This window comes from Equus przewalskii, chromosome 4, assembly GCF_037783145.1.
Source record: "Equus przewalskii isolate Varuska chromosome 4, EquPr2, whole genome shotgun sequence".
Classification (NCBI taxonomy): Eukaryota; Metazoa; Chordata; class Mammalia; order Perissodactyla; family Equidae; genus Equus; species Equus przewalskii.
The window spans coordinates 14,579,872-14,600,569 of NC_091834.1; the positions used below are offsets into that span (position 1 = coordinate 14,579,872).

At 46.5% G+C, this 20,698-nt stretch overlaps 1 protein-coding gene and 1 long non-coding RNA gene across 8 annotated transcripts in view; one reads left to right on the forward strand and one right to left on the reverse strand.

The window, feature by feature from the left end:
* Nucleotides 1-20,698, forward strand: part of BLVRA (biliverdin reductase A) — a 64,839-nt gene that overhangs the window by 13,726 nt on the left and 30,415 nt on the right. For 3 of the 7 annotated variants that reach the window (XM_008527290.2, XM_070617198.1, XM_070617199.1), the window contains 3 exons: nucleotides 4,063-4,095; nucleotides 16,703-16,824; nucleotides 19,197-19,316. In XM_008527290.2, coding sequence (XP_008525512.2) covers nucleotides 4,063-4,095; nucleotides 16,703-16,824; nucleotides 19,197-19,316 — 275 coding nt within the window. Of the gene's footprint in view, nucleotides 1-3,513; nucleotides 3,811-4,062; nucleotides 4,096-13,366; nucleotides 15,331-16,656; nucleotides 16,825-19,196; nucleotides 19,317-20,698 lie in introns of those variants that run through there. The other 4 variants (XM_070617197.1, XM_008527289.2, XM_070617200.1 and 1 more) reach the window with 3 other exon arrangements.
* Nucleotides 660-5,314, reverse strand: LOC103555615 (uncharacterized). The gene is made up of 3 exons (XR_546034.2): nucleotides 4,614-5,314; nucleotides 2,606-2,745; nucleotides 660-1,020 (listed from the first exon to the last, which is right to left on the reverse strand). It is a non-coding gene; the product is annotated as an uncharacterized lncRNA (long non-coding RNA).

A 20,698-nucleotide genomic window follows, 5' to 3' on the forward strand; every position in this document is an offset into this window, starting at 1 on the left:
TTCACCATGGTCACTTGGCTAGTCCAGGTCTAAAGCAGGACCAAACACCAGGTCTCCTATTTATCGTACAAGCCCTCTGGGTGAGTGTAAGGCAGGAGCTGGTCTCTGGGGTATTCTGGGTTTGGCTCTAGAAACAGAAACTCTGAAAATTACAGTGCCATCCCACAAGGCCTTGACTAAGAGACCAAGTGCTTTAACCACCCTGAACTTCAGGTACCTCGTCTGTAAAATGGACTGAATATTAGCTTTTTTGCCAAGGTTTCAGGCATTAGGGTTCGTGCATATAAAGTAGCTGACACAAGTGGGCTCAAAACTGTTATCATCCTCCTTGTATTTGTGCATTTTGTTATCTGACTTCCCCATTCACATGTGAACTCCATGGGAAACTTAAACTAAAGTTATTAGAAATATAAGTAAAACACAGTAGAGTGCTGGGGAGGGCATCTATGTAGGGAAGGGCTCCTTCTCTGGAGAGCCCCTGCAGTCCAGACTGTTGCCCAGTCCTCTTCCTTGGCTTACTTCTGACTTTTCCCCCTGGTTTTGCATATCCTTCTGAGATATTTTATGCATAAGAAGACATCACACTCCTACTGACTCTGTTACTGCACCGGGTTCGTTTTTACCCATCACCCAGAAAGCCAAACACCAAGACAACAAGATTGCAGCAGAGAGAGAGTTTAATCATTAGGCAGCCAGGTGAGGAAGCAAGAGAATGAGTCTTAAATCTGCTTCCCTGAAATAGGGACTCAGAGATATTTATGGGGTAGGAAGCAAGGTGGTCTGAAAGGTGGAGGCAGATGACTGGAGGTGAGGAGAGGTGAGGTAATTGATGATCTGTGCAAGTGTAGTCAGACTTCACGCCTCTTCACAGGACGCGTGTCCACAAAATGGTGGAGCATGATCTGAGGATGGAGTTTTTAGCCTCTTGATGGCAAAATGTTGCCTGTCGGACATCTGCATGGGCCCAGTTGATGAGTTGGTGGTCTCAACCAGCCTGAAGTGGACAAGGAGTTCTAATTCCTGAAAAACAGCTCACACACCCATTACCATGGTGACCCAGGCTCCAGGGAGATGTTATCTATGAGGAGTTTAGTGGGAGTCAGATAGCATATTGCCTAAACAGCACAGTTAACAATGGGTGGGTCAAACAGCTAAAAGCTATAATCAGTAATTGCAAAAAGGAAAAAAACCTTTAGTTACTAGCTACTTAATAATCAATGGCTAACTCTCTGCCGGTTTCAATTCCTCCTATTCTTTGGTCATTCCTGAGTCTTGAGGGATTCGGGGTGACAACTAATGTAGCTACTTCCTGTTGAATTGGGGCTTAGATCCCGGTTAGAGGAATGAAACTGTTTAGCACTCGTTTGGAAATATTCTCTTGTTCCCAGCTTCAGGTTGCCATTTTGCATTATTAGAATTTTGTACCTTGCTCAACAGTTTTCAAACAACATTAAAGGCACATTTTGTAATCAAGTGTCCAACCAGAAGAGTAGGAAGTATAGATGACCCAATTTTAACAGTCCCCAAAAAAGAGACCAATCCCAGTGGGGCCTCCATCTGATCTCCAGGTGGGACAGACATCTGGTCTCAGTTCCTGATAGTCCTTTGTTTTACTGGATTTGCATCAGAGACCAGAACAACATCCTATACCCTGATCTTTCACTTGTCATTGATGATGGCCCTCAGCACCGACTCTCTGCCTGGGCGTCATCATGATGAAGATTATTTTAGGCTGGCTACTGTTAAAAACTGCAGATGAGAAGGAGGCTCTGAGGAGTAGAATTTGCTTGCCCTTTGATGAGAGACATTTGCGTTTGTGAAGGAAATCTCCATCTGTGGGGGGTGTCTCCCTCTCTGCACCAGGAGGAAGGGGGGATGACCTTATCTCTAGAAACTTAATGGGGACAGCAAGGACTTAAGTCTTGTTTATTATGTTTGTCTGGTAACCTCATGTAGATGACTCTCCCCACCACCAACATCCTCCTTTGTCTTTAGCTGAAAATAATATTTAAGGTAGTGGCTTCTGCCATTTACTTAATCCAGTCTGATTCTTATCTAAAAGTTATAGGACCACCCAATAACCAGACCCCACTGGCACTGATACCATTTTAACAACTCTTTTTGCATATTCTTTCCTTTGTCTTGTAAAGAGAGAACTCACATACCTGTGCCTTAAATTTAGCCCTACCCTCAGCCCATGTTTGCTGCAGCAGCAGCAGCAGCAGCAGCAGCAGCTCTTATTGCCCATGGGTCCTGTCCCCACGCAACAGCTCTGACTGCCCATGGGTCCTGTCCCCATGCTATTCCACACTATTCTCTAAATAAAAGAGCACTACTGCCAGACCTTGAGAGTCCAAGAAAATCTTTCTTTGACTCCTCGGTTCACCGACCCCGCATCAATCACATTCCTAAGGAACTCAAAACAGCAGAGTTAGAAACTTATAGCAGCTGGGAGTGTCCCTAAAATCTACAGAGCATGTCTGGGTTAGTTAATCAGAGGTCATTCAAAGTTATAATATGGTTTCTTTTCTACAATATGACTTCCCTTATGTCAACCTTGTGCTGAGCTGGTATCAGCTTCTCAGAATCTGCGAAGAATGCTTACCCATTTTGTCACTCTCTGCTTTTTACGATTTGTCTTCTAGCAAGTTCCCTTTTTCGGATTTTCCAGTAAACATGAAAAGACTCCAGATTGCAAAAGGAAAGACAGCATGTATGCTGGGAGGGTGGCTCACGAGACCCACTCTGAAAGCAAGAAGGAGGAGAGGAAGAGAGAAGGGAGGGCAGTTACTGAGAACAGTATTTTCGACACGCAGACCAGATGATCATCCCAGGTGTTCGTAGGACTGCCAGGAGTCCAGATTTTTTTTTAACGGGTGTTATTATTTCAGTTTTATCACTCATGGTTATCATCACTATGCTTAATCCTTCCTATATTTTGAAAGAGAATAAGATCAAATGCAGGGTTGGGTCCAAGGACAGGGGCTGCCAGAGCCTTTCCTTCCCCGAGGCCTTGGAGGGCCCTCCTTCCTCTCCTGGAACTTGGGGCGGTCACTTGCGTTGGCTTCCTGGACATCCCACTCAGGTGGAAGAACTGGGGAGGCATCTTTAGTCCTTTCTCCATCACCTCTGGTTACCCACTCACCCTGCCATTGCCTGCTCAGGTCTTTGTTAAAATCAAGTGGCAATTCTAACAGCTCTGAAAAATGAATGAGAAAGTTTATCCTTATGGGCCTCTGTGTTCTACTCTCAATTCTAGTGTTTCTCCAAGTGTGGCTCTCTGACTGACTGTACACCATCTCCTGGATGCCTGTTGAAAATGCAGATTCTTAGCCTCGCCTCCCCTGTAGACTTCCTGAATCAGAATCTCTAGGGTGGAACCCAGAAGTACGCTTTTTCAGAAAGCACTACTAGGAGTTCGTTAAGCTTGGGAACCACTGTTAGTCCGCACTAGTTCCTTATTTCTTTTCCTTCTCTCTCCTGCTTCCCCTTATCTTCCCCTTCTCTTTTCTCATTCCTTCTGACTCATGCTCGCCTGTTTGCTCCCTCCTTCCTCCTCCTCAATGCTAATGGTTCAGACTCGCCTGTTGAACTGTTCTTTTAACGTCATACATTGAAGTCCTTTGGAAACTCAGCTAGGAGGAAAAAAAAGACGTGCATATTTTTACTGCCTTTCTTGTCCCCGTAAAAGAAAGGCAGATATGAGCTGTCCTCTCTGAGCACCCACTTTGGGAAGTGCATCATTCTTTTAAGTACATGGAGGCATCGTGTTTACAACTACTCTCCCTGTAAAAGAGATGGACCTTGGGGGTTAGAAATGTCCTTCTTTAGAAAAACAGTACTGGCCTGTCATCCCAGGGGAATCAGCCACCACCACCCTCAGAATCAGACACTGGCCTGTGTACCCTTACTGGACAGCACAATGTGGTGGAGGCATTTGGGGAAGATGGGGCCAATGGGACAAAGTGGTTGGGGAGGAAGTGGGGTGGCAAAGGGGAGTGTCTGCATGGATTTTGGGGCGGGTGCCACCAGAGTCCTGAACCTCTGCTTTTGTCTTCACAGCCGCTGGAGGAAGAGACCAAGATGAATGCAGAGGTGAGTTCTTTAAAAGGACCAGTTTAAAGAATGCTTGTCTTGCACTGTCCCTCATTTCTCCTTCACAGAGTGTCTTCTTTCCCTACAGAGCTTTCAGAAACATCGGCATGACCTGGAAAGAATTTCCCCTCCAAGCTGCCATGTGCATGTGGCTTGGGTGATGTCGGAAAGTTAGGCCTGAGTTCTTATCTGTGTCTGTCCAGCTTCAGTGAGATGAGGATTTATCTACTCCAGTTAATCTTGGAACAACACTCAAGGGCTAGGGGTGGAGCAGGCAGCAAGGCGAGGGCGGTGCTGGGCCCAGAGCACTGCTCTGTGTTGTTCTCAGGACAATTAATGCTGCTCACTAGGACCTTTGTCGGCATTATCTCCTTGGTGCTCTCACTTCCTCTGTACCTGTTCTTTGATCCGATGAGTTATCTGGTCTGTCCGTCCTTTTGTTTTTTCCTGACTGACAGCCCCTTCCTCCTCTCACTCCCTTCCAAGTCAGGCCTAGACCCTGGAGTCGACCTCCTTACCTGCTATTGTGCTGACGCCTCAACTCCTTTTCCTCTTGTCCTGTTGATCCACTAGGGCGAACCCAGAAGCTGTCCCCACAGGATGGTGGTCTTGGGTGAGTGGCACAGCTTCCTGCTGTTCGCAGCGGGGAAATGTCTCAAAACCCTCCTGTGGGCGCTCAGCACTGCCTGCCACACCCTCCACGTAGCCCCGGGCAGCTCTCTTTCGCATTCCCCTGAACAGCCAGCTCCAGTCGTCATCACTCCTCCCAGCTTCCTCCTCACTCTTAGCATCTAGATCACCTTTTACTTTACAGAGAAAAACTGGAACCATCAGGCATGATTCTCTCAATTCCTGCTTCCCTGTTTGTCTATTCCTCTTGTCACAGTGGAAGGGATGTTTCATAGTGAGAGAGCTACAGGGTACGAGTATAGGACAACCCAGCTTAATGTAATTTTTATCCTAGAAGTCCAAACGGAGGGCAGGCTTCAGGGCTGGTTGACCCAGTGGCTCAGAGATCTCATCAAGAATCCAGGATCTCTTCATCTCTGCTCTTCATCCAAGTGTTGGCTTCATCCTGGAGGTAGTTCGCCTGTGGTGACAGGACGGCTGCCAGCAGCACTTGGGGCCACATGCGTCCTCATTCATTTTGAGCAGGACAAAGAGATGGCTGGCTTCCTGCTGTCCTCCCAGAAGAGTGAGAACCTCTTCTTGAAGCCCCACTGCATGTGTCCTTAGGTCTTATCAGCCAGCATCAGGTCACATGCCCATTCCTGGACCAATTACTGTGTCAGAGGAGTCAGGATTTTGCCAATTGGCTTAGACTGTTGAGGCCCAGCCTGGAGAGCTTCCTCCTCTACTCCTGGGCTGGATATAGGAAGAAAGGGGGATGCACGTGGGGAAAGGATCCGTCACATCCAGTGCAAGGCATTTCTGGTGAAAATGTACCCTCTCCATACTCTGAATTGCGAACTCTCCTGCCTCTTCAGACCTTGTGCTGCCTCCCTCGTTACCCTTTACCAGCTGCATTGTTAACCTCACTTCTACTCGCTCCTTCTCATTAATATTCAAAATGCTTTAGTTTTGACTTTCTTCAGAACAGCACATGATATCTTTTTTTTTTTTTTTTTTTTTTTAAAGATTTTATTTTTTCCTTTTTCTCCCCAAAGCCCCCCAGTACATAGTTGTATATTCTTCGTTGTGGGTCCTTCTAGTTGTGGCATGTGGGACGCTGCCTCAGCGTGGTCTGATGAGCAGTGCCATGTCCGCGCCCAGGATTCGAACCAACGAAACACTGGGCCGCCTGCAGCGGAGCGCGTGAGCTTAACCACTCGGCCACGGGGCCAGCCCCCCAGCACATGATATCTTGTCAAACTATTATAATCCTATTTTTCTCATCTCCTTCAGAGGGATGCTTCTGTTTGTTTGTTTTGGGTGAGGGAGATTGGCCCTGGGCTAGCATCTGTTGCCAGTCTTCCTCTGTTTTATGTGGGACTGTGCCACGGCATGGCTTGATGAGTGGCATGTAGGTCTGCACCCAGGATCTGAACCAGCGGGCCCCGGGCTGCCAAAGCCGAGCATACAAACAGAAACACCACGCCACTGGGCCGGCCCCATAGAGGGATCCTTCTTGAAAAAGATGTCTGCAAGTAATTTCTCCATTTTCTCATCTCTCTGAATCATTCTCAACCTGCTGCAGTCTGGCTTCTTTCCCTGCCATTATACTGAAATTCACCTTAAATAATAATTTTTTGATAATTTATTTTCTTAATGTAAATACACACAGTACAAAACTCAAAAGCTGCAGAATGGTGAATAGTCAATGGTAGGTCTGACTTCTGTTACCCACTTTCTGGTGCCTCTGATCTGAAGGCCATGACTCACTCTAATTTCCATAGCTTTGGAAGGTCTGAAGAAAGAGTAGAACCTTTGCATTGATATTAAGCTTATACAACCTGGCCCAGTAACAGTTCCATCCATCTAAGTTCTCCTTATGTCCTATAATTTTGATCTTTCCTTTGTTGATCGCTTTTTCCTTTCAACCTTTGAAAAACATTGCCAGGCCCAGGGTCCCCCTCCGACTGTCCCCCTTCTCTTCTGCCTTCACCACCCATCATTTGTTGTCTGTGACCACCTTCTTACTCCCCTTTTATATCTAATCCCATTGCTGGCTGACTTGGTTTTCACTGTTCCACTAAAAACTTCTCAGGTGAAGGTCACCAGTGGCCTCCATATTGCCAGATTTGGTGGAAACATTTTCCTTGAAGCATTTGCCATTATTGACCATGTTCTTAAAGTGTCCCCGTCACACCCCTGGGTTTCTCCCTGTCTCTCTAGTGACTTCACAGACTCTTTCTTAGGCTCCTCTTCTCCTTGCTCCTTAAAAGTTTGTGTTTTCCAGGACACTTCTTGCCCTACTTACTGTCCTGGGGACCTCCTCTGATCCCACGGCTTTTATTTATCAGTTACATGCTTAGGAGTGTCCCAAATGGTTCTGTTCAACCAGGTCTTTCTCCTCAACTCGAACCCGTACATCCAGAAGCCTGGACTGCTCATCTTCATTTAGAGGTTCCACAGGCACGCCAGCTCATTGTAACCCAAGCCAGACTTGCTGTCTTTTACCCACTTCAAATATGCTTCTCCTCGTGGGCCCCCTAATGGTACCCCTGCCATCTGTTCTCCTGGCTCAGAAGCCTGACGTCCTCTCATTCCTTTTCCACACTCCATGTTACTTCTTTGACTTAATCAGTCACCAGAATTTATGCAGCAGCACATTGTGCCAGACTCCAGACCTGGCCTTACAGCTCTAATGCTAAAAAACATAGACATGGTATTTATGCTTATAGAACTTACTGATAAGTGAGACCATAGTAACTTTGCAATCTGTCTCTTACTTTACTCTCCACCTCCTCATCTCTTCCTCTCTTTCCTAATTCTGCACTTACTCTCCTTCGCTTTACTTACCCTCCCCTCGGTCATTGTCTTTCCCTTTTTGGGGACAGAGGAGGAGACCTCAGGCACAGAGGGTACTCCTCAGCCCCAGTTCATGGCACGTTGTCTTGGTTGGTCTGTGCCAGGCCCCTCTCTTGTATGTATCTTCTTATTCCTTTTTGTCTCCATCCGCATTCTCACCCTTCCAAAGACAGCGGTTCTCATGTACCAAATGTTTACCTTTCTGTTTGCGTGTATTCATGAAAATATGGTATTCTTTTTGTACAAATGCCTTTTACATTTACATACTATAAAATTGATTTTTTGGGGGGTGTACAGTCCTGTGAATTAAGGCATCGATTGAGGGAACCATCACCACAGTCAGGATTCAGACCCTCACTCCCAAACATTTCCTTCTGTTGCCCTTTTGTTGTCACAGCCTCTCCCACCCCTAACTCCTGGGAACCATTGTGTGATGTACATTTAATTCAAATAATTGTATTTTGTTACAGTTTATGGCTTGTTCTCTTTCTTATTCTGTCCACTCAGCACTGTGTTTTCAAGATATAACATATAGTTAATCTGCTGCATAGCTCCCGTGATGCACATCCGTTTGATGCTAACAAAATGCCTGTGAGGAAGATGCTCTTATTACCTCTGCTTTGTAGATGAGGAAAAGGAGGGTTAAGCAAATTGCTCTAAGCCACAGGGTATTAAAGGCAGAACCCAGATTCAAGCCCTGCTGTTTCTGGCCCATGAATGCTTTTCTTCTTTCCTGTAGTCAGCTAATCCTGTCCATCTGGTTCAGATGTCATTTCTGCTACATGGAAGGCTTCTCAGAGCTTTCTCTCTGGAAGTGATACCTCCCTCTGTGAATTCCCATTGCCCTTTATTTATCTCTTTTTTTGTCACCTTCCATTCTCTGACTTCGAGTGTAGCCGTCTGTGAGCCACATTCATCTTAGTGTCCCCACGGTGTCTGTCATGATGCCACATACATAGTTTGTCCTCACTAAATGTCAGTTGACTAAATGATAGGATGATCCAGAGACTGTTTAATAATCTTGTAATGCAGTCCAGAGCGGGGGTGGGTCACTGAAAATGTAGAAGAAGGAAGTCACATGACAGAAGTTTTTCAAGGAAAGCGTACTGTGACTCAGGCTGGCTGGAGGGGAAAGGTGGAGAAAGATCATGAGCCGCAACCAGCCCTTTGATCTCAGAGGATGTTTGCTGAATGCATTTCAAGCGGGGTGCCTGTTAGAACTCGTGGAGTCACTGGCCTTTGCCCGGAAGTCCAGACCACAGCCAGTCAGGTGGGATGGACGGTTGGAGTCTGGCACAGAGCGTAATGGTCCAGGTCGGGGGAGACAGCCCAGGCGAAAATGCCCAGCTCACATTTCTTCTGGGGACTGGAGCGTGGAGGACAGGATGGCTCACAGCTCCAGATGCTGAGTCTTCAGCATAAAGGTGGTCATGGAAATCTTAGGAATGAGGGAATATGGGGAAGAGAGAAGAACAGAGGGACAAGCATTGAGCATTGGGACGTATGCACGTCGAGGGGGCAGGATGAAGAAGAAAAGTGGTGAAATGTGAAAAGAAAACCTCAGCATGAGGTGGGGGAAGACAAGGCAGGAGTGAATTTAAAGAGGGTCCAGTTAAGTTTCAGATATGCCTGAGGTCCAGGAGAATGCAGCTGAGGAAAAGCCCTTGAATATGGCAACGAGAAGGTCCTAGGTGGCCTGAGGTAAAGCAGAGAGGCGCAGTGGTGAGAACCAGATTGCGCTTCGGCCAGAAAGGGTGAGTGGAGGCAGCAGTTGTTGCCTGCGGTGTGAGGAGTTGAGGATTTGGGGGGCTTTGGACAGGGCATGGTCAGGGGCAAAGGGCCAGGAGGTGGGGCAGCCGAGAATGCCAGACCCTGTAGAGGGAGCTCCAGGAGGGCAGATGGGAGTAAGGGTAAGGCTCTCCATGCTGCAGAGTTCTCGTCTGCTCTGAGGGGCCCTCAGACATTGGTATCTATGTTAAGTGTTTGTATTTTGGATAACGAATATATCCACATGATTCAAAATTTGAAAGGATTTAGGGGGAGAAAAAGATTTACCCTGAGAAGTCCTCTTCCCTCCCAGCTATTCTGTTTTTCATGCTCCCTGGCAACCAGTGTTACTGGTTTCTTGGCTATCCGTTCAGAGAGATTTCTAAACGTCTATGACAAATATTTTTTTCTTTTAGCTGCCCCCTCCTTTTTTGACACAAACTATAGCATACAACTTACACTGCTCTGTATTTTACTTTTCTCACCCAACAATGTATCTTGGAGATCAGTCCCTTTCAATACATAAAGAACTTCCTTGTTCTTTTTTGTAGCTGCATAACATTCCATTTTAGGGGTATACCATAACTTATATAACCAGCCTGCTATTGACAACATATATGTTACTTTCAATCTTTTGCTATTACAAGCAAGGCTGCAATAAACCTAAGTCATATCACCTGTGTAGCTCCATAGGCTACCTTCTTAGAAATGGATTTACTGGAGCAAAGAGTATTGTTGGATAAACATTTCCAAGTTGCTCTCGAAAGGTTGCCTGTTTGCCCGTGCCAAACAATGTGTTGTCAACTTTTTGATCCTTGTAAACAATGGGTGAAAAACATTAGATTGTTCTTCCTGACTGTTTGGAATCTCCTTTTCCCTTCCCAGAGTGGTAGTCTAGCACCTGCACTCATGCCTCACACCTTGTTCTTCTGCAGCGATTTGACATTATTTTCTACCCTCTTCATCTGAGAACAATTTTTTTCTAAATTGGCAGAGCATCTTCTCTTAATCCTAACTTTCTCTGAATGTCATTTTCAGATCTGGAGCTCCAGACACCAGCTTCTCTGAGTCCAAGAGGGGGAACAAGCTTCCTCTGTGACTAAGATTTGGTCCTGAATTAGTTTTTGAGTCACTTTGCTATTCCTTGTATGTGTCCCTTTTTTGCTATCTTGTAACTGCTCCTGTCCTTTTATATCTCTGCAGGGCTGTATGTATAGTGGCATTTTACCAAAAGTTCAAGACGGCAGAGCACAGCAAGCAACTGAAAATGGAATTTTAGTCACTCTCGTTTCTGGAATTCCATTGTCCGCCCTCCACTGGGCATGTCTCACTGGCTCCTTTCTCCACGTACTTCACCCTCTTCATAATCTGCACGCATTTTCCCCTGTCTATTCATCTTTCTTCCCCTTTCCCCTGCTGTTGGCTGGTTCCCACCCCAAAGTTTTAGCCACCACTACAGAGCAGTTTAGCCATCTCTTTGATTTACTTAGTCCCCTTATATTTTGGGATTTTCTGGTTATCTTTCTGTTATTGATTTCTAGTTTAATTCCATTATGGCCTCAGCAGACGCTGTCTGATTTCTGTTCTTTTAAATTTGTTAAGGTATATTTTAGGGCTCAGAATGTGCTGTGAGTGTTCCATGTGAGCTTGAGAAGAATGCTGTTGTTGGATGAAGTCGTCTAGACATGTCAATTATATCCAGTTAATTGATGGTGGTGTTGAGGTCAACTGTGTCCTCACTGATTTTCTGCCTGCTGCATCTGTCCATTTCTGATGGAGGGGTGTTGAAGTCTCTAACTATGATAATGGATCCATCTCTTTCTCTTTGCAGTTCTGCTGGGTTTTTCCCTCATGTAGTTTGGTTGTTAGGTATACATGTTAAGGATTATGATGTCTTCTTGGACCCCATTATTGTTATGTAACGCCCTTCCTGAAATTAATATAGCTACTCCTGCTTTCTTTTGGTTAGTTGTAGCATGGTACACTTATCTCCATCCATTTACTTTTAGTCTATGTGTGTCTTTATATTTAAAGTGGGTTTTTTGTAAACGACATATGGTTGGGTCTTGTTTTTTGATCCACTCTGACAATCTCTACCTTTTAATTGATGCATTTAGACCATTAATGTTCAAAGTGATTATTGATGTAGTTGGAGTAATGTGTGTTACTATTTTCTATTTGTTGCCCTTGTTCTTTGTTCCTGTTTTTGTCTTCCACTCTTTTTCTCCCTTTTGTGGTTTTAATTGAGCATTTTGATTCCATTTTCTCTCTTTTCTTAGCATATTGGTTTTTTTTTTTTTTTTAATTTTTTTAGTGGTTGCCCTAGAGTTTGCAATATACATTTACAGCTAATCCAAGTCCACTTTCAAATAACATGATGCTGCTCCACAGGTCGTGTGGGTCTCATGAAATAACAGAAGGATCCAGTTCCTTCCTCTTGTCCTTTGTGTCATTGCTCCATTTATTCCACTTATAAGCATCTGGAGGTATCTAAATACATTTGTAAGACATATACATAAGCATACGTAATTGATTACTTTGTTGCTGTTTGATTTCCAACAAATTGTTGTGTTAGATCAACTAAGTATAAGAAAAATAAAGTTTTTGTGTTATCCTCACTTCATCCTTCCTTGATGCTCTTCCTTTCTTTATATAGATGTGATTTTCCAACTTATATTATTTTCCCACTCCCTGTAGAAATTATTTTAACATTTCTTGCAAGGCAGGTCTACTGGGAACAGATTCCCTCAAGTTTTTGTCTGAGAACTTTTTATTTCTCCTTCACTTTTGAAGGATGATTTCACAGGATACAGAATTTTATTTTATTTATTTATTTATTTTTCTTAAAGATTGGCACCTGAGCTAACAACTGTTGCCAATCTTTTTTTTTTTCCTGCTTTATCTCCCCAAACACCCCCGTACATAGTTGTATATCTTAGTTGTGGGTCCTTCTAGTTGTGGTATGTAGGACGCCGCCTCAACGTGACCTGACGAGCGGTGCCATGTCCGCGCCCAGGATCCGAACCCTGGGCTGCCGCAGCGGAGCGCACAAACTTAACCACTCGGCCACGGGGCCGGCCCCAGGATACAGAATTTTAGGTTGGCGGGTTTTTTCCCTCAACACTCAAATATTTCACTTCTCTCTGTCAACTTAGAAAAAAGAGGCGACTGCAAAACAAAAGGAGAGTCTTTATTTGGGGGTCTTGGAATTGCAATTCGGGGAAGACAGGCTTCAGCAGCAGCCAGAGAAGTGTACCTCTGAGGGCTGAAGGTCAGGAGTGCTCATAGCAAAAAGGAGAGCCCAGAACTGTTACCCCAGTTGTTTGTTAGGAAGGATCAATTTGTTACAGTTCATTGGTTACCCAAGGACATCCTGTTGCTTCCACAAAAAGTATATTTTTGCACAGCCCTTTGGAAAGTCCTTTCTCAGCAAATAGCTCCCTTTTGGCAAGTCAGCAAGGTCAGCACAGTTTCATATTTTTAACAAGATGGAGTCCAGGGTGCAAAATGGAGGCACTGTTGTCAACTCGTTTCACATTTCTCTTCTTGCTTGCATGGTTTCTGAGGAGAAGTAAGATATAATTCTTATTTTGGTTCCTCTGTATGGGTGTTTTTTCCTCTGACTTCCTTCTGGATGTTCCCTTTTATCTTTAATTTTCTGTAATTTGAAAATCATGGGCCTGAGCATCGTTGTTTGGGGACGTTTATTCTGCTTGGTGTTCCCTGAACTTCCTGGACCTGTGGTTTGGTGTCTGACATTAATTTGGGGAAATTCTCAGTAGTTATTGTTTCAAATATTTCTTCTGATCCTTTCTCTCTCTCTTCTCCTTCTGGCTTTCCCATTACATACATTATACTTTTTGTAGTTGTCCCACAGTCCTTGGATATTCTGTTTTGTTTTTTTCAGTCTTTGTTCTCTTTGCTTTTCAGTTTGAAGGTTACCACTGAGATATTGTCAAGCTCTGAGTCTCTTTCCTCAGCTGTGTCCAGTCACTAATAAGCCCATGAGAGGTTTGCTTCATTTCTGTTCCGTGTTTCTGATCTCTAGCACTTCTTTTTGGTTGTTTCTCAGGATTTCATCCCTCAGCTTACATTGCCCATCTGTTCTTGCATTCTGTCTGCTTTATCCATTAGACCTTAGCGTGTTAATCATAGTTGTTTTAAATTCCCAGTCTCATAATTCCAACATCCCTGCCGTGTCTGGTTCTGATGCTTCCTCTGTCTCTTCAAATTGTGATTTTTGCCTTTTGGTATGTGTTGTCATTTTTCCTTGATAGCCAGATATGAGGTACTGTGTGAGAGGAATAGCTGTAAATAGGCCTTTAGTGACGTGGTGGTGAGGTGTGGGGGAGGGGAGGCGTTCTGTAGTCCAGGGATTAGGTCTCAGTCTCTTGTTAAGCCTGTGCCTCTGAATTATGAACTTCACACTGTTTCTTGTTTTTTTCCTCCCTGCTTAGGTGGGACAGGATGGCCTGAGGGGCCTGGAGGTGGGTGTTTCCCTTCCCTGAGGTCAGTTAGGCTCTGATAATACCCCAGCAGGTTAGGCTCTGGTTAACTAGTTTCCCTTGAGGGCAGGCCTTGTCAAGAACATTTCTGGCATATTTCAAAAGGGTTCTTTATCTCGTTCCCTGCTGGAAGCAAGAGGGGAAATTTCTGCAATATTTACTAGCGGAACTGGTCAAGCTCCTGGAGGTAAATCTCACCAAATTGTGGGGCCCCCTCCCCAAGGCTGGGTCCCTGGCGTGTTTAACTCTCAGAGTTGTCCTCACTGAGCGTCCAGCAGTTTGTCAGGTACAGTCCAGGCTCTCCCCCGCAGCGCTGGTCCTTGAGGCGCTTTTTGCTCCTGAGTCTCTGCTCCAGAAAGTTGTTCTGTGCATTTGCCTGTCTGTCTGTCCAGTCTTGGGGCAGCACTTTGCCCCATGTCCTCCCCTCTATTATGGATCCTGGAAGAGTTGTTGATTTTTCAGTCTGTTTAGCTTGTCTCTTGTTGTTAGGATGGCTCCTTACGTGTGGAATGAGAAACCAGAAGCCCTCATCTCTTTGATTTGCAGTTTCCTGTCAGAAAATGCTGAAGAGGTCTCGTGTAAAATGCAGACACTCAGGAAAAATGGCCTAGCAATTCATTTTCCTCAAAAATAAAGTTCTTTCCCAAGGAGGAACTCAACTCTTAAAATATCAATATTTTCACGCCTGTTTTGTCCCTCTGTCTCAGTTGTGCAAGAAAATGTTGTCCAAACCAAACTGTAAAACATTTCGTCATTCAGTCTGACGCTGGGCAAGCCGGGTTTTGTTTGCAAGTTTGTATCATCACTAAAATGAAAAAAGCAATTTGGCTTATTACAGATAATGGAGCTGTTTCTTAATCTAGCGGCTCTTTTGAAGCTAGAAACTTATGTTCCTGGTTGTTATCTGGAATATGACTGTTCAATAGTTAATCTTAGAAATGCAGTAAATATTTAACCTAGTGAGATTGCTCGTCTCCTTTTCTCAGTTAAAGAAGAAACAAATATTTGATCGGGGTGTGTGTTGGGCTGTACAGATTTCTCTAATGATTACCTTACTGCTTTTTGGTACGTGAGACTGTCAAAAAATAAAAATAAAAAACTAGACTTGTAACTGAAAAGGTACTAACTGGGCTCAATTGCCTGTTGTCAGTTGGGCGTTGTGGCCGCTCCTTCTCATGCTCCCCCCTGACTCAAAGAAAGCAGCCTGAAACTACACTGTCCAGAGCTCTCTCCGTGTGAAGTCGGCCGGTTAGAGGCAGTCTTGGGAGTCCTGGGAGACTGAAGAAAGAGACTGTTGTTCACAGGGCACAGTTGCAGTCTCATGTGTCCGTCAAGGCTGCTGTGTGGCTTAGCAGGCAGTCAAGCTCCTGTGAACACTCCCTCCCAAGCTGCAGGCTGCAGACGCTTTCCAGACTTCTTGGTTTCCAGGCAACCCCTCAGTGATGCTGGAGAAGCAGGCAGGAGCCAAGCTGTGGAAGGTCTCCTATGTTTGGTAAAGAACTTGCACTTGGCTGTTTTTCGCTCTTTGGTTGGAATCTCAGTCAGTTTGGGCTGCTGTAATAAAGTACTGCAGACCAGGTGGCTTATAAGCCTCAGAAATTGATTTCTCACAGCTCTGGAGTCCGGCAGTCTGAGATCGGGCTGCCAGCATGGCCAGGGTCTGGTGAGAGCCCTCTTCTGGGTTGCAGACAGCCGACTTCTCAGTGTGTCCTCATGTGGGCGGAGGCCAGAGAGAGGAAGCAAGCTCTCGTGACTCGTAAGGACACTGACGCCACTCATGAGTGCTCCTACCTCGTGACTTCACCTAACCCTAATTACCTCCCAAAGGCCCCACCTCCTAATCCCATCATATTGCGGGAAAGGGTTACAATCTTCATTCAATGTGAATTTTGGGGGGACACTAACACTCAGTGCATAGCAGTTGGGGAAATGACGGGCCTTATCAGGGGAGGGACTTAGTTTCATCATAAGCGCCTGCTCTGGGAGGCCTGTGGATGGCCGTGGGAAGGGTGAGATTAGAAGCAGTGAGACTAGTTGGTTATTTATTACATTGTCAGTAAGGAGGCAAGGAAGGCCTGGGCCAAGACGAGAGCAGGAGACACAGGGAGAGGGGCAGAATCAGCAGGAAATGGCGACAACCAGACAGTAGAGGTGAAGGAAGGGGGCGAGTCTGTGCTCAGACACATCCAGGATCTCCGTTAAGGGATGTGTAGAGATAATTGTATCAGTTTGTATTCTATTGAGTTGCTGGGTAACTTTCAAAAGTCGACTTGATTTTTCACTCTAATACGATTTGCATACAGCCGCCAGCGGGATACCTAAATGATACGCAAGCTACCATGGCAGAGTGGGAGGGAAGTTGGTTGGAACCCAGAAAGCCATAGTGAGGAGTCTGAGTAGGTGACAGATCGTGGTTTGCCTATTTGCCCTTCCACCAGCAGCTCACTGAGCAGCTGAGGCCTCTGAAGACTCCCAGCTGTATGAGAGTCGCGTGTCCCCTGGAGGAGGGATCCAGGGAGGACAGAGGGACCAGAACGTGGGCTAGGAATGGCTTAAAGAGGAAAATCTCCCACCCTTGGAGAGGTGGCAGTAGAAATGGAGAGCCACATGTGGGAGCCTTCTCCATGTATGACACTGGCCAGAGCACCCGTAGAAATATGTCTTGGGTGGAGGTGACTTCTCTCCGAGCCGCATTTCAGGGACTTTCTTAATCCTTACGTTCCGCGGCTTCTGGTGGTTTCTGGGTTGGCTCCCTTCCTTGCTGGTTGGACCCTGACTGGTTCTGCCCATGTGTCTTTGTTTTGCTGTTCCCTGCCAGATGCCTGGACCGTTTGCAAACTCCACGTTGGTCCCTTGTGTTTCAGCCCGAGAGGAAGTTTGGCGTCGTGGTGGTTGGCGTTGGCAGAGCCGGCTCCGTGCGGATAAGGGACCTGCGGAATCCACATCCTTCATCGGCGTTCCTGAACCTGATTGGCTTCGTGTCCAGGTGGCTCGCATTTGCTTTGTGCTTTGTAATTCGTGGGAAGCTCAGAGAGATGGACTAGGCCTTGGGACATGGAGATTCTCCAGACCCAGGAGAGAGAGAGCCGGCCCCAGGGTCACTCAGAGAACTGTGTTGGGGGTCAGCCTCACAAGATCTCCGGTGTGAATGGGGCTGGGAGCTGAAGAGTGCTGGCCCTGCAGCTGGGATGTTCAACGAGTCAGCCCAGAGGGGTCTGACAGTTACAGAAGGGGCACAGCGAACGTGTGATGGGGTGGCCTGAAAGAAGGCTTAAGGTGTACATTAGTCATCATAACAGCCATCCATGCAGTGGCCCTGGGCTTTACCAGGCTTACCCACTATTTGATGTAGATTTGATCACCAAGCCCACTTTACAGATAAAGAAGCTGAGCCACAGAGGAGTTAGGTAATTTGCCTGAGGTCACACAGCTAGGAAGTCTAAGAACTGGATTTGGACACAGGTCTGTTTGATTCAAAGCCCATCTTTTAAACACCATGTGTTCCTTTCCCTTTGATCATTTTGAGCCCCGCTTTTCTTTAGGGATTTGTTTATCTCCCATAACTCAACCAAAACTGAACTTACCCCCGTGTTTCTTCTTCCCTGCCCCACACTCAGCTCCTTGCTCCACTTGCACACACTACTCACCAAAGTCCCGCTGTGCAACCTCGTTCATCGATATGAGCGGTGAACTAGATGTAGGCACTTTGCGGGCTGAGATGTGCGGTGCGCAAGTTGGGCGTGTCTCTACTTTCTAGTGCTTTGGAGAAATCAGATAAATACTTACGCAAGGCAGAAGTAACCATCGTGATGGTCTGTGCTGGAGATTTTTCATATTTTAGTTTATGGGACCTACTTTCTTGCAGTTTACCTGTCTCAAAACCTGGCCCTTCCTTTAAGGATTTAAAGTGGACTTCTGGGCGCTAGGGAGACCCAGAAGTGCCGGGAATCTGTCCTTGGTCTGTCTTCCTCTCCCAGTAAGACTTGAAGGGAGCTGCGCACAAATGGGAGATCGACGTTGTTGTTAGCCAGCATTGTGGCTCCCAGTGTGCCCCCACCTGAAGCTGGATCGAGCACAGCACTGGCTCAAGGCTGAAGCAGGGCCTCTCCTTTTCCCGTAATCCCCAGTCCTCTGCCAGCTGGCTGCCGTGACGGATGCAGCGGGAGCTCCTGAACTACCCAGGTCGTGTGCGAAGATGGCCAGCTCATACCTGCTGCTCTGCGGCACCCTGCCATTGTCGCACTGTTCCCCTTCTCACATACCCTGTTCTTCATGGCCGACCTGCTGAGTCCGTCACCTCCCCAGGAGGCCTTTTCTGAAACTCTAAACTAGGCTTTCCTTGCCTTCTCTCAGCCTCCTCCCTGTACCCCCGGCACATTTCTCATGTTAGTCTTGTGTTGCTGTGTATCTGTATGTGTGTCTTCCTCCCACTACCAGCCTGTGAGCTCACTGGAAGCTGAGGACTTTTAATTCATTCTCTACGTCCTCCCTGCAGTGCCCAACACACAGCAGGCAAACAATAAGTATTGGGCAAATTAAGCCGTATGGATTGGGTGGCACCCGTAGGAGGAAACCTCCCATAATACCCTTTGGCAGCTGAACTTTCCTAACTGCCCTCTGCCTGCTGCAGCTTGGGTGGAGCTCTGAGCCGGCCAAGGCCTCCTGCTCTGCCCGTTTCCTCTGTGGAGGCTGCCGTTGGAGGACTGCGCCAGCCCCCGCCCTGGGGCCTGTGCAGATAGCCGGGTGCTCGGCTCTTCTAGAGCAGAAGCTCCTTCCTGCAAAGGGCCAGAAGGCTTAGGGTTCCTGTCCTGCTTCTGCTGCTGGTCAGCCGTGGCAGCCACTGCCTCTCTGGGCTTTGTGAGCTCAGCTATCAAGGAGGCGATGACACTTGCCTTGTACTTGACCATCAGGAAGCCGTGATGTATGTGAAGAAGCTTGAATGCACTCAGCCGTTTGCACTTTAAAGGGGTTAGCGTATCGGATTTGGATTCGGTTTGAGACACACAGTGTTTGGCCAAGTGCTCGGAGCTGGCAGTGACCACAGAGATCACTTCTCATGAGATAAAAGGAGACCAGTTCTTTTTACTTTAGAAGTGAAGTAATTCAGAGACTCCCACGTCACACAGGCTGTTAGTTGTAGTGTCGGCACTCAATGCCTGGTGCCCTGACTTCACCCCTGGGGCTGTTTTTCTCCCTCCATGGTGGAAAGTGCCCTGGAAGTGGGAGGGAGGAAATTCGTTTCTTGATTTCCAAAAGCTGATCATCAGGACGTTGTTGGGAGGAGGGGAGAGAGATGGCTCTCATTTATTCGATATTCTGCCTACTTTTGAGTTCCATTTCCCTGTAACTCTCAAACAGACGAGAACTCGGGAGTGTTGAAGGAGTGCCCCAGATTTCTTTGGAAGATGCTCTCTCCAGCCAAGAGGTCGAGGTTGCTTATATCTGCAGTGAGAATTCCAGCCATGAGGACTACATCAGGTGAGTGTTGAACGCAGGCTATCGTTGCCTTGCGCAGTCGTGCAGGGCTGTGAGAATGACTGGGCAAGCCGAAATCTTGCAAAGGGGTCTTAGTAATCAACGGAAGGATTACTGTGGATCCATGATCTTTAAAAATTGTCGTCAAAACAATAAAAATTCTCAATATTGGTTATAAATGTGTAAGGAAATGAAAAATGTAGTAAAACTAATATTTACGTAGTACACTGTAATTTAAAACATTAGAAACATTAAGAATTAAAGTGTCTTATTTCTTTGTAAAGAATTTCTTGAGAGTAGTTTGAACAGTGCTTGCGTTTTTCTCATCCTATAACTCAGGATACGGAGCCCGCGTCTTTTCTGTGCCTCAGCAAACTGTCATGGTCCTTTCTAAGTGTGGATCAGCTTCCAGTATTTGATCGTTTACCCTTTCCACATCATTTGCTATCTCTGAGAGCTCCTTTAGTATAAAGCGTTTTTGCCATGGGATAAAAGTGTAAGGAAGTAGTGGTGGCATCAAAGAGGGGAGATGACATTGTTTATAGAGCAAGAAGGGAAGCGGCGTGTCCCGCTGCCCCACCTTTGAATGCGAAGCTGAGAGCCCTTCGAGCTTTTGGTGGGACTGAGCCTGGGAAGGAGGAGCCCCACCCGGGACCTGGCAGCTCCCTCGGCAGTGCCGGCCGCCTCCCTGAGTCTCAGCTTCCCCTCTAGGTTCCGACATTCAGCCACAGCTGCTGCCACCCTGCTGTCCCCCAGGAGTAAGCTGCTCCCTCTTCATCACTCCAGTTCTAGTGTGGAAAGACACACCTTTCCTTGGCTCCCCTTAACCTTCTTTGGCACCAGAGTGTATTTCCTTAAGAAAGGGATCGTGTAATTCCCATGCTTGTACCCTAAAATATCTAGAGAATCAAATTCCATGTTCTGAGCCCAGCCTTCTAGCCCCTTCACTGTCAGACTCCCAGCTCCTTTTAGGACTTTGTTTCCCTCTTCCTCCTGTAGCCCATGCCCCAGCCGTGCTGAAATTCACACCATTATCCCAATGGCCGGAGCCCTGTCAAACGCCCCAGCCCCTGCCCATGCTGCTCAAAGGGAAATACCCTTGTCCTGTTACACCTGGAAGAGGGCTTTTGTCCTTCAAGGCCCAGTTCAGATGTCATTAGTGAAACCCCTTTGGGCTGCCTCAGGCAGAGCTACCTGCCCTGGGATTTGTAGTCTTTGTTCATAGCTGTTGTTGGTAACAGGCTCTTTACCTGTTAACATGTCTCTATTTCTTCTCCGAAATAACTGGTAAGTAGTACCTAGTTGAATCTGTAACTGGATGAATGGATGAATGTTCAAATTAGCCCGTAACTAGGAAGACACTCTCGTGCAGCATAGTAGAAACT